A 12467-nucleotide genomic window follows, 5' to 3' on the forward strand; every position below is an offset into this window, starting at 1 on the left:
CCATGACTTAAAAAATAAACAAACCATAAAATTAACAGCAGCTGTAAATTGAGCTGTCAGTATATTGTAATTTCTACACATGGACGCTGCTTTTCTACATCTTAAAATATTTTAAGTAGTCATATGAAGTTAGTATGTAAGTACTAGTAAGTACGTAGTTGTGCAACTATTTTGGTTTTATGTCACAAGCCAAGTAGGTGTTATAAAGTGATTCTCCTCCTTTGACTACAGTCTACAAAACAAGTCTATTTGTAATATTTATTTTTCCCTTATTTTCTGGTTCATCCTCAGATGGAAACCATCATTCGCTGAGGTAACAGCTGTTGACAGATCTTGTTATGGCTTTATTTTATTTTAATTATGACTTGTATGTATACCTAAGATAGTTAAACTAAGTAAAACATGAACATCTGAATACTCAGATTAATATTTAAAATACATAATATCTGCGCTGGGCAACAATGTGCCAGTGTAGGGTGCTGGGTGTATAAAACTATCAATGGACCAATGAGTAAACATTATGTACTAAATGGTTGATGGTTTCCAGGTAGCAAAAACATTTCTTTGTACGCACAAACTAAAAAAAAAAAAGAAATATGTAAATTAATGTAATGTACTAAATATTGCATTCGATGACTATGTTAATGAACGGTAGAGCATGACTTTAATTATCCTGCTACTCCCTTATATTACAACGGTTTAATCTCTCTTCTTATTTCTCCCAGGAGACAACTCCTTTAATGTCTATTGTTTATGAATCTTTAGTAATTTATAATATCATGGTATCTTTCACTGTCAGACCTTATCATTTCTAATTATGATACTATATAGTAGACATGTTTAATAGTCCTTTTTAGAATAACTAGTCAACTATAAAATTGACCTAGACCTAGAATTTGATAATAGGGACCATAATGAGATGCATCAAACATGTAATGAACGCTGCAAATATGTGTCAAATATCTTAATAAGTTTATTACTATGCAGGCAGAAATGAGTGCATGAGAAGTAGATATGGCAGTACAACCGTTGTCAACTTTTCTGATTTCAAATTTTGCAAAATTTAGATCTACAAATGGCTTAAGACCTTAACTAATCAGAATAATCACAGTCCATATGCCCTATCAGCCCCTAGACTAGCAGAGGCTCCCGCTCTAGCGTACTTGGCTGTTCATGTATTATATCTGAATGGCTGTCCTGTAATACTTCATTCTCCTGCAATGGCCACTGAAGGAGACATACTGTAAGCAGCCGCTGAAGCCAAAGATTGTATAGGGATGGTCCCACAAAGTAATGTAGGGGAAAAAATAATTAAGTATGGGTATTAAAATAAACACGCATGCCTGGCCAAGTTTATGGGGGACCCAGGGAGTATGGTTAGTTTTAATTGATATGCAAATTATTATTTTTTATGTCTCCTATCCATTGACAAACTCCATCTCCGTGGTCTTCATATAAGCAATACAAAGAATAGGAACTACTTTACTTTAGATGACTTTTTAGAACTGATACAAGATAAATAGAGCTAGCGCCGATTTGTTTCGTTTTTACAACACCCATTAGATTTGATTTTAGGAGTGCAAAGAGGCTGCAATTGTAGCTGAACAATGGCTTGTGGAAGTCAACTCTCTACTGGAGTTTGAGAATAACATTTTGAAACTTTCAATAGTTATTTGAAGATCAGAGCAAACATTTGTACAGAATAGCTCAGCATGAGCTTTGGAGAGTTTAAAACTGTGATATTACATTATATGAAATCTGGTGGTATGTGGTCTACAAAAAAGCATTGGACAGAACAGTTCAGAATAAAAAACAGAGCTTTCCATTCCCATTGACCATAGTTATTTTATTGGGCCATACCCAAGTTGTAATAATATGCGCCCGTAATTGTTTCTATTTTAGATCATGACCAGTCTCATAATCCAATCTGGGACTGTGGTACATTGAGCCCACCTACATTTATCAGTTTTTAATTTTAATCTTAAATATTAATTTTAATCAAAAAATCTGCAGAGAAATAATCAATTGTGAGTTTGAAAATGTACTTACTTACATACTGGTTTGCAATGAAAACTGTCTGGCAAAATCTTTGTACAAGCTATTTGTTTATTTTAGGATGTTGAATAATTTTGTAATGCACAGGAGCATGCAAACCATAGAAGCAACTACTGCAGCTGCTATATAGACCCCTTGGAGAGGGAGGCTCTCATGTTAGAACCATTCCAGTTTCCTACGGTTGGTCTCAACCTGTTCAATTCTAGCAAATAAGGAAGAGAGGTACCAGTCTGATGATCATGCTACCCTTCTCTCCTACAGGGGATGCAGGGGACATGGGAGCTCCAACAAGCACTGGGTCCTCCAGTCTCAGGATAGATAGGAGTTGGCATAAACTGGCACCAAGAAGGGGTCCCATACTAATCTTTGCTATGGTGTCTTCTGTTGTCTATGTACTCCCCTGGATGCATTGCCCAACTTCTTAAGAGAACTAAATAATGTAGTTTGAGTGTTGATACCCATGAGGTCTTGTGTGTTTAAAAAGGTTTTCTTTTTTAATTTATTTTTAGATAACTTTAAGTAATCTGTTAGCTTGAGATGGAGAATTTCATGACTTGAGTACTGCCAAGATGACTTTCCCTGTTTCCACTCTCAGCTCAGTGGCATCTTTAGCTTATGGCAGTCCTTGAACTGAGGGCACAGAAATAGCAAGAGACCTTGAAGAGAATTAAATTTGTAGGCAGGCTTTTCCTTTACCTGGGGCTAAGATTCAGATTACTACACTAGCTTCTGTGTGTAAACACTCTGGCCAAGGCAGAGAGGATTGTTGGCACATCCCCTAGCACCCATTACCTGTGGCACAGGACCTGCAATTTTCCCTAAACTATGCCTATGCTTCAACTGTTCCTTTCTCTGAAATGTCTTATTTCAGTATTAACTATATTTCTCTAAAAATACATTTAGGTGGATAATCAACTTATACCTTGAAATAAAAGGAACCTTATGTTGTCCTTTTTTAAATTATTTAAAGATACATTGAATGTCAGTTTAGTAATTTAATTTGCTAATGTATACTTGTTCCTGTTCAAGAGCAAATAAAACCTATAAGCGAGGTGTTCGACAGACAGACATCTACACTTTTGCAAAGGGATAAGGTTGTACTTCAAATGACTACAGGAAAAAATTATATGTTTGGGCCTATGAATGACAAAGTGGAAGTGAAGGAGTTAAAAAGGTAGAGCTGTACGATCTCCAGCACAGTGATTGCGCAATGGATGTAGGACTAGGTGAAAATCAATCTTAAGTGACATTGGTTCCATGCTGGGAAATAAAAGAGACCGAACTGGCAGAATGTATGGCCAGAGGCTTATCATGTTTACAAGACTAAATATATTCATGAAATCTACAGGCTATAAAGACATACAGAACAGATGCTGTAAAGGGGGAAAAGAAAAATATAATCCAGTAACCAATGTAATTCAATACGGGCTCATGTACACAGACTTATTGTAGTTCTGTGAGACTGCTAAATAGAAGTTTGTGGGTCCTATTGCACCTTTATACAGAATTCAACAGAAAAAACATTGGCATGATCCATTGGAGAATTGCTTCTAGGGAAGAATATGTCCATAATACGGAGTTGCATGGAGGTGCCATAGGGTGGCACACAAAGTGCTTACAGCTCCATAGTATGGAGCTGTAGAGACTCCATGTGCCTTCGTACAGCCTCTGTGTGCATGGCTCCGCTGTGTGCATATTGACATTGACTGACTGGATAAGGAGATATCCTAATAAAAAAGGAACACTTTTGTGAGTAGACTTTGGTGGAGAAACAAACATGCATGCATGGTCACCTTTCCATTAAAATCAATGGTTGTAATTTGGAGCGTTCAATCAGACTAGCTCTTTAGGCTGTGGCTATATAATGACATTTTGTAGCATGACTTTTTAACGTGCAACTCAAAGTATTCATCTGGACTATAGTTGTAGCTCAAGTTAAAACTGAAAAGGGTGTGCTACAAAAAGTCTCCATATAGCCCCAGCGTTAGGCTTCATGCAAACAGCACTCCATAGGCACTCTGAATACCGCTATATGGTGCCTCCATGCAGTAGCCTATTATGTAAATATTCTCCCCTAGAAGCAATGCTTCTAAGGGAGAATACCGATGGAGCATGCCATGGTGGAGCATGCCACGATGGAGCATTCCATGATTATTCCTTATGAAATCAGAGGCATATGAAGGTACAGTAGGGCCCTATACACTTATGACTCAATCCAACTCGAAGATTGTAAGGAGCCATTATACTCTTGTGTGCATGAGGCCTAAATGTGTAAGTCCTGAGATGGGCAGTTCTACCATGCTGTAAAGTCCCTCGATACATTCTCCCTATTTTCTAATGACTCACAGCAGTGTTAACCTGATCCGCTCAGGCCTATGGACTGGTTACAGTAGTTACAGTATTTATTATAATACTTATTGAGTGTCCAGGTGGATCATGGAGGCACGTGTCGGTAGTCATGTGCCAGGGAAATCTCAGCTTTTGCTAAGTAAGCACTTTATGAGAAGTTTTTGTGAAAATGTAAATACGTTGAAAATATATATTAAATATAAAAGCAAAAAAAAAAAACACAAAAAAACATTCATTATACTTAAATTATGATTTAGTGGAAAATGACACGGAGATAACATTTTGAAAAAAAACACATAATTAAAAAATACTGGAGCTGTGTAATACAGAGTTTAGAATTCCTTCCAGAAACTATGCACGGCTATATTGTATTGCAGTACAACTGGGAAACAGAAAGGCTTCTCTCCATCAGCAACATAATACGCACCTTCATTCTGCGATGTGGTTTCTGTACCCTCTGGTGTTTTATCTGGCATCTCTGCTGAGACCTGGTTGGCAATACCTGCAGGACACAAAGAATGGAAAGGATTCTCACACGGAGCCAAGACATTCCAGTCAAAGGACACCTTTACACAGGGCTAAGGCTAATGTTTCAGGATAGGTTTCCATTAATTTTTCTCTTTTTGTCTTGCATCTTTACAAACTGAAAAGATCCGTCCTGGTCATTTAAGATGTGTATAGGTATGGCCATCAGGAAAAAAAAAAAGAGAACTGCACAGTAATTGCACTAAATTGGTACTGGGTCACACATCCATGAAAACAGTCATGCTTTCAACTCTTCACAAAAAACGATATACTTGCTTCTGGTTATTGTTGTGCTTTTTTGATTGCCTTTTCCGGCTCAGCAATGTCTATTGTGTGTACTCTTAATTTTGACAGTTTGGATGAACTGACAATTACCATCTGGATAAGCCGTCCATTAGACTTAATGCCAACATCTATTAGGGTATATTCACACGCGGAAGATTTGTTGTAGAAAATGAATGCAACTAGAAGTGCATTCCATACATTTGAATGGGGTGGATTCTAAAGCATGTGCATGGATTTTTACAAACCATATTTAGATGTAGGGGACAGTCAAACAAATGTGCTCCATGGGAACATACCCCTATTGTTCATTATAGTTGCTCAAAAAGAGAGGAGGATGCTATATAACACATACTTTTGGAAAAATAAGGGAATGTAAGGCTCTGTTCACACTAGATCCATGATGTCATTGACTTATAATGGGGTCTGTCAGGTTTCGTTGGGGTTCTGGTAGTTGTAGCTGCAAGAATAGCGCTGCAGTCTGCACTGTTTTTGTCGTCAATAACGGAATCCATGGCGGAAACAACTAATGGAAGTGTGAAGAGCCTAAGACATCTATTGAAAGATTATATTTCTTTTCAATGGATTCTAAATGGTTCTTTTGGCATAAATTTGGTTAGTTGACTCCGATTTTATTTTTTTTAGCAAAATGAAAAATGTGTCATGTGTTATTTGGTCCAGTAAAACAGTATCTTTCATGGAACAATTTATTTGTTCAGTGGATAATGAATTGATCAACTGATGCATGTTTTGGATTCATCTTTTATATTAATTTCCCATTAAAGAAAATAAAAATTATCCAGCACAGATCTATGATCAGGAAAAGTGAATTTTAGTAGTTACTTTTTTTATTTTTTACAATGGATTAAAAATTAAATATATCTATTGCATCAGTGGTCATATCCACGTGGATTTATTAAAATGGGCCTGTGCCTTTAAGTGTGTAAACCTGACGTAAATATAAATCCTATTTTAATTTGTGAAAGTGGTGCTATATGAGAAGAAATTATAATAATGATACATATGAATTATGGTTTATGTACAAGGCTGTACTTCCTTGTGGCTCAGATTTCAGGAAAACAGAGGTTATTCTCTCTCTGATACATATGGAATCCAACAGCAAACAAAAATGGCGCCATGTTCCATAGGATAACCCAGCACTCACATCCATATAAATGCAAATTTCATACATTTTCCAAACATCTTTACACAACGACGTTTCAGCCAACAGCACTTACCGACCGGATCGTCGTTGTGTAAAGATGTTTGGACAATAAATTACATTTGGATTTTTTTCCGGATGCGAGTGCTGTTGTATCAAGGATTGGGTTGGTCTAAGTGGTTGGATTGAGGATTGTTCAATAAACAATGTAAAGCCACTCCGGAGCTGTGGCTTTGGTGCTGCTCAATACACCTTTTTTCTGATATGTGATCATGTATGGCTTAAAAAAAAACTGGTTAAAATGTTCTGATAAATTGTAGTGTACAACCAAATTTTTTTTGTTATTACACAATATAAAAACAGTCTATTTTTTTCTGCGTAGCTGGAACTGAATGAAGTGCAAAGCTCATCAACAACCAAATGTCATGCATCAAGTTAATTTCCTTTTCCACATTTTCTGCAGCTGTCATCCTGGATTTTCTCAGCACAGTTTTATGTTCATGAAATTATTGCTATGTAAATATTTCTCCTTGGTTGTGTGTAAGAAACTTAATATATCTCTTTCTCGATAAAGCCATGAAATATTAACCCTCTATTGTGTAGCATAAGAAATACATATTTCAGACTATAAGGCTTCCTTTACACACAGTTTTATTGCAGCGTTTTTTTTTTGGGCAAAAAAAAAGGATCTAAAGTTTTCTTAAACATTTTTTTGCTGCGTTTCAGTGCTGGGTTTTCAGGAGAGGTAACAAGTGGTTTTTAATTTTGAATTATTTTTTTTTGCATATAAATGGGATCATCTACTTATTAGCAGGGTGCCTTGACAATAAGCTGATCACAAAGTATCCACCTGCTAAAAGCCCTAAAAATCAGCTGTTATCTATAGGGAAACCTGGCAAGTGTTTAATTTTCTTGCAGCATCACCACAGGGGAAATTAGGTACTAGATAGTGTCCATTCAAAAGACTGGGTTGTCGGTGTAATGCAGCACATAACATGTCTTCCCAAGAGACGCTCTGGCCAAGTGATGAGGCTCCTCAATAGGGGACCTCCCCCATTAACTTAAATTTCTCTAATATGGTATATGAAAATAGGTTTTATAAACTGGAAAACCCCTTTAAGGAACTTTGCCATAAACTTATTCTCAAAAACATATTTTTATAGCCCAAATGGAGCTCCCCTGAAATCTGTGTTATTGAGCAAATTAAGAATCTTAAAGTTAATTTCTTCTCTATTTTGGATCTTTAGAGGTCCAACACTTTGAGCAGAGGAGGCACAGGGGTGTTATATAAACATATTAATGATTGTGCATTATGTATGGTGACATTTAAAGGGGTTGTCCGAGATTTATTTTTTCAGTAAATTTAAACACACATTGCACATATTTACAGTTGAATAATATACTTACCCGTGCAATCTTGCTTCTGTTCTTCGCTCTGGCTGTTCTTTTCTTCGGATCACATGACTTCTGACGTCACTTTTTCAGGCTCCTCCACTGTCGTGTCGTATCCCGATCACATGGTCTCGCCCCAGAGAGACCTCGGATGGGATACGACACGTCACAGGTGACGTGTCGTTTCGGCGTGTGCTGGTTGATTACTGCCCGCCCAGCCTATGTAGCTTTTCACTGTGAGCGCGCCTATGCGTGTTCACAGTGAAAAAGGACGGCACCTGCGTAGGACTAGCCCAGTCTACGAGGTACAGTGGCAGCTTCGGCACTTTTAGATCATGCGCTGCCAAAGCCTAGGTGGTAGGGAAGGGGGGGGCGCCGAAGAGCAGCTGATCGCTGCTGACAGGCATGTCGGACACCTGCAGCAGCTTTAGGAAGAGCCAGGAAATTATGGCGTTCTGACTGGGGTCTGTGATGGCCAGGGAGTGGACCAGTCCGGTCACCTTACCTGTCACTTGACCTCACGTCAGTGACATGAGGTCAGATGACTCAGGTCAGGGGACAGGTCCACTCCCGTGCTGCAGCCTTCCTGCTCTGCCTCTACTCTGTGCTCTGCTGTGCCGAGAAGCAGAGAGGAAGCTCCTCCCACAGCCCGTCCTGACCTGTCAGCAAGGAGACATGGTGAGTGTCTGTGTGTTTATGTGTGTGTAGTGTGTATACAGTGTGTGTCTCTGTCTTTGTATGTGTATATGTTACAGTGTGTGTGTGTGTGTGTGTGTGTGTGTGTGTGTGTTCTCTGTCTGTCTGTGTCTCTGCATGTGTTTGTCTCTTACATCTACTACATTATCTGTACTCAGAGAGTTATCACTGTTATATGTGGTGTTACATAGGACTGCAGGTAACATCTACATTACAGGGGATCATGGGTAAGGTGGGTTACAAGACAGGAAACAGACCGTAAGGGATGTAAACAAACAGCAAGGGATGTAAACAAACAACAAGAGCAGCAGTGACGATGGAAATCAAACAGAAACTGGTTAGAAGTTTAATAGGGGGTATTAGGGAAGGCAAACCAAGGCTGGGGGACACTTTTTAGAATTTTTTTTTTCCTGGACAACCCCTTTAAGTCTAGTGCTGAGGGATTGCTGTATCTCATTAAAGAGACATAGCTAGTAAGGAGTCAGGCAATGTTCCCTGGGAAAAAATGTATGCAAGTTAGTTCACCTCCAGGAGGAGGAAAACAATTTCTCTAATGCTACATAGGAAACATTGAGAATAAGATTTTGGAAAATTTCGGACAAACTATGAAAAAATGCTTATTTTATTTACAAAATGATACAATTTATGTTAACCCCTTCAGGACCAAGCTCATTTTGGCCTTCAGGACCAGACCCATTTTTTCAAATCTGACATATTTCACTTTATGTGGTAATAACTCCGGAACGCTTTTACCTATCCAAGCGATTCTGAGATTGTTTTCTCGTGACACATTGGACTTTATGATAGTGGAAAAATGTGGTCGATAAATTCAATATTTACCAGTGAAAAACACCAAAATTTGGTGAAAAATTGCAAAAATTAGCATTTTTCTAAATGTAAATGTATCTGCTTGTAAGACAGGCAGTTATACCACACAAAATTGTTGCTAATTAACATCCCCCATATGTCTACTTTAGATTGGCATCGTTTTTTGAACATCCTTTTATTTTTCTAGGACGTTACAAGGCTTAGAACTTTAGCAGCAATTTCTCACATTTTCAAGAAAATTTCAAAAGGCTATTTTTACAGGGACCAGTTCAGTTGTGAAGCGGCTTTTAGGGCCTTATATATTAGAAACCGCCAAAAAGTCACCCCATTTTAAAATCTTCACCCCTCAAAGTATTCAAAACAGCATTTAGAAAGTTTCTTAACCCTTTAAACGTTTCACAGGAATTAAAGCAACGTAGAGGTGAAATTTTCAAATTTCATTTTTTTTTTGCAGAAATTCATTTTTATTCTATTTTTTTTGTAACACAGAAGTTTTTACCAGTGAAATGCAACTCAATATTTATTGCCCAGATTCTGCAGTTTTTAGAAATATCCCACATGTGGCCCTAGTGTGATAATGGACTGAAGCACCGGCCTCAGAAGCAAAGGAGCACCCAGTGGATTTTGGGCCTCCTTTTTATTAGAAAATATTTTAGGCTCCATGTCAGGTTTCAAGGGCTCCTTCGGTGCCAAAACAGTGGAAATCCACCAAAAGTGACCCCATTTTGGAAACTACACCCCTTGAGGAAATTATCTAGGGGTATAGTGAGCATTTTGACCCCGCAGGTTTTTTGCAGAAATTATTGGAAGTAGGCCGTGAAAATAAAAATCGTCATTCTTTCAAAGATTATGTAGGTTTAGCTAATTTTTTCTAATTTCCACGAGGACTAAAGGAGAAAAAGCACCACAATATTTGTAAAGCAATTTCTCCCGAGTAAAACAATACCCCACATGTGGTTATAAACGGATGTTTGGACACACGGCGGAGCTTAGAAGGGAAAGAGCGCCATTTGGCTTTTGGAGCTCAAATTTAGCAGGAATGGTTTGCGGAGGCCATGTCGCATTTGCAAAGCCCCTGAGGTACCAAAACAGTGAAAACGCCAAAAAAGTGACTCCATTGAGAAAACTACACCCCTTGAGGAATCCATCTAGGGGTGTAGTGAGCATTTTGCCCCCACAGGTGTTTCATAGATTTTATTAGAATTGGGCAGTGAAAATAACAAAAATCCTTTTTCTTCAATAAGACGTAGCTTTAGCTCCAAATTTTTAATTTTTTCAACAAATAAAGGAAAAAAAGAACCCCAACGCTTGTAAAGCAACTTCTCTGGAGTACGGCAATACCCCATATGTGGTCGTAAAATGCTGTTTGGGCACACGGCAGGGCTCAGAAGGGAAGGAGCGCCATTTGCTTTTGGTGTACAGATTTTGCTGCATTTGGTTTCTGGTCGCTATGTTGCATTTGCAAAGTCCATGTGGGACCAAAACAGTGGATCCCCCCCAGAAGTGACGCCATTTTGGAAACAACACCCTCAAGGTATTCACCTAGGGGTGTAGTGAGCATGTTAACCCCACAGGTGTTTTGCAGAAATTCGTGTGCACACGATGTGGGAGAATGAAAATGGGAATTTTTCCTTAGATACGCCAATATGTGGTGCCCGGCTTGTGCCACCATAACAAGACAGCTCTCAATTATTATGCGGTGTTTCCCTGTTTTAGAATCACCCTACATGTGGCCCTAATCTTTTGCCTGGACATTCGACAGGGCTCAGGAGTGAAAGAGTACCATGTAAAATTGAGGCCTAATTTGGCGACTTATAAAGTATTGGTTCACAATTGCAGAGGCTTTGATGTGAAATAATAAAAGAAACCCCTGAGAAGTGACCCCATTTTGGAAACTGCACCCCTCAAGGCATTTATTAAGAGGTGTAGTGAGCATTTTCACCCCACGTGTCTTTTCCATAAATGATTGCGCTGCGGAAGGTACAAATTAAATAGTTTCCCTAGATATGCCAATTCAGTGTCAAATGTCATGCCCAGCTTGTGCCACTTTTTTTTTATATACACCGTTCACCGTACGTTATAAACTACATGTTACCTTTATTCTGCGGGTCAGTACGATTCCGGCGATACCAAATTTATAGAACTTTTTTATAACTTTTTGCACAATAAAATTACTTTTGGAAAGAGAATGTATTTTTTCTGTCGCCAAGTTGTGAGAGCCATAACTTTTAAATTTTTTCGTCGATGGAGCTGTGTGAGGGCTTGTTTTTTTTGCGAGACGAGGTATAGATTTTATCGGTACCATTTTTGGATACATGCGACTTTTTGATCACTTTTTATTTCAATTTTTGGAAGACAGTGACCAAAAAAACAGTAATTATGGCAGTGTTTTTGAGTTTTTTTTTTACGGCGTTCACTGTGCGGAATAAATAACATAATATTTTTATAGTTCAGGTCGTTACGATCGCTGCGATACCAAATATGTATGGCTTTATTATTTTTTTCAATAATAAATGACTTATAAGGGAAAAAGGGCGATTGTGTTTTGTGTTATTATTTGAAACTTTTATTGTATGTTTTCCAACTTTTATTTTTACTTTTTTTACACTTTTTTTTACACTTTTCTTTAGTCCCACTAGGGGACTTGAATGTCCAACTATTTGTTTGATGTTCTAATACATTGCACTACCTATGTAGTGCAATGTATTGGAACTGTCAGTTGTTCACTGACAGCAAGCCGATTAGGCTCCGCCTCTGGGCGGGGCCTAATCAGCTTACGTAATGGCAGACAGGAGTCCATTGTTAGGGCTCCTGTTGCCATGGTAGCAGTCGCCAGCCTTGCCATCGCATGGCAAGGCTGCCGATTTTCTACAAACCTCTAGGATGCAGCGATCACAATGGATCGCTGCATCGAAGGGGTTAATGCCAGGAATCGGAGCTAGCTCCGGTTCCTGGCGATAGATCAGGGTGTCCGCTGTAACATACAGCGGACACCCACTGCTGATGACGCCGGCTCAGCTTCTGAGCCGGAAGCTGAGCCGGCGCCATCTTGCCGATGTTACCGGAAGCCTCCTGGGCCCCGCCGACGACGGGGCATAGGAGGATTCCGTTACAGGCTGATCGGGAGGTAAGCATTAGCCCTCCGATCGCCTTTCCAGCCACCGGCAACCCAGCGATC

General features: G+C 38.9%; 1 protein-coding gene across 3 annotated transcripts in view; it reads right to left on the reverse strand.

The window, feature by feature from the left end:
- Nucleotides 1-12467, reverse strand: part of PLEKHG1 (pleckstrin homology and RhoGEF domain containing G1) — a 219630-nt gene that overhangs the window by 140140 nt on the left and 67023 nt on the right. Inside the window, exon 3 of one of the 3 annotated variants that reach the window (XM_075862847.1) lies at nt 4832-4906. The exons of 1 other annotated variant lie outside the window; for it this stretch is intronic. In XM_075862847.1, the coding sequence (XP_075718962.1) occupies nt 4832-4880 (49 nt within the window). In that variant the 5' untranslated portion in view covers nt 4881-4906. Of the gene's footprint in view, nt 1-4831; nt 4909-12467 lie in introns of those variants that run through there. One more of the 3 variants, XM_075862848.1, reaches the window with a different exon arrangement.

This window comes from Rhinoderma darwinii, chromosome 4 (genome assembly GCF_050947455.1).
Source record: "Rhinoderma darwinii isolate aRhiDar2 chromosome 4, aRhiDar2.hap1, whole genome shotgun sequence".
Lineage (NCBI taxonomy): Eukaryota > Metazoa > Chordata > Amphibia > Anura > Rhinodermatidae > Rhinoderma > Rhinoderma darwinii.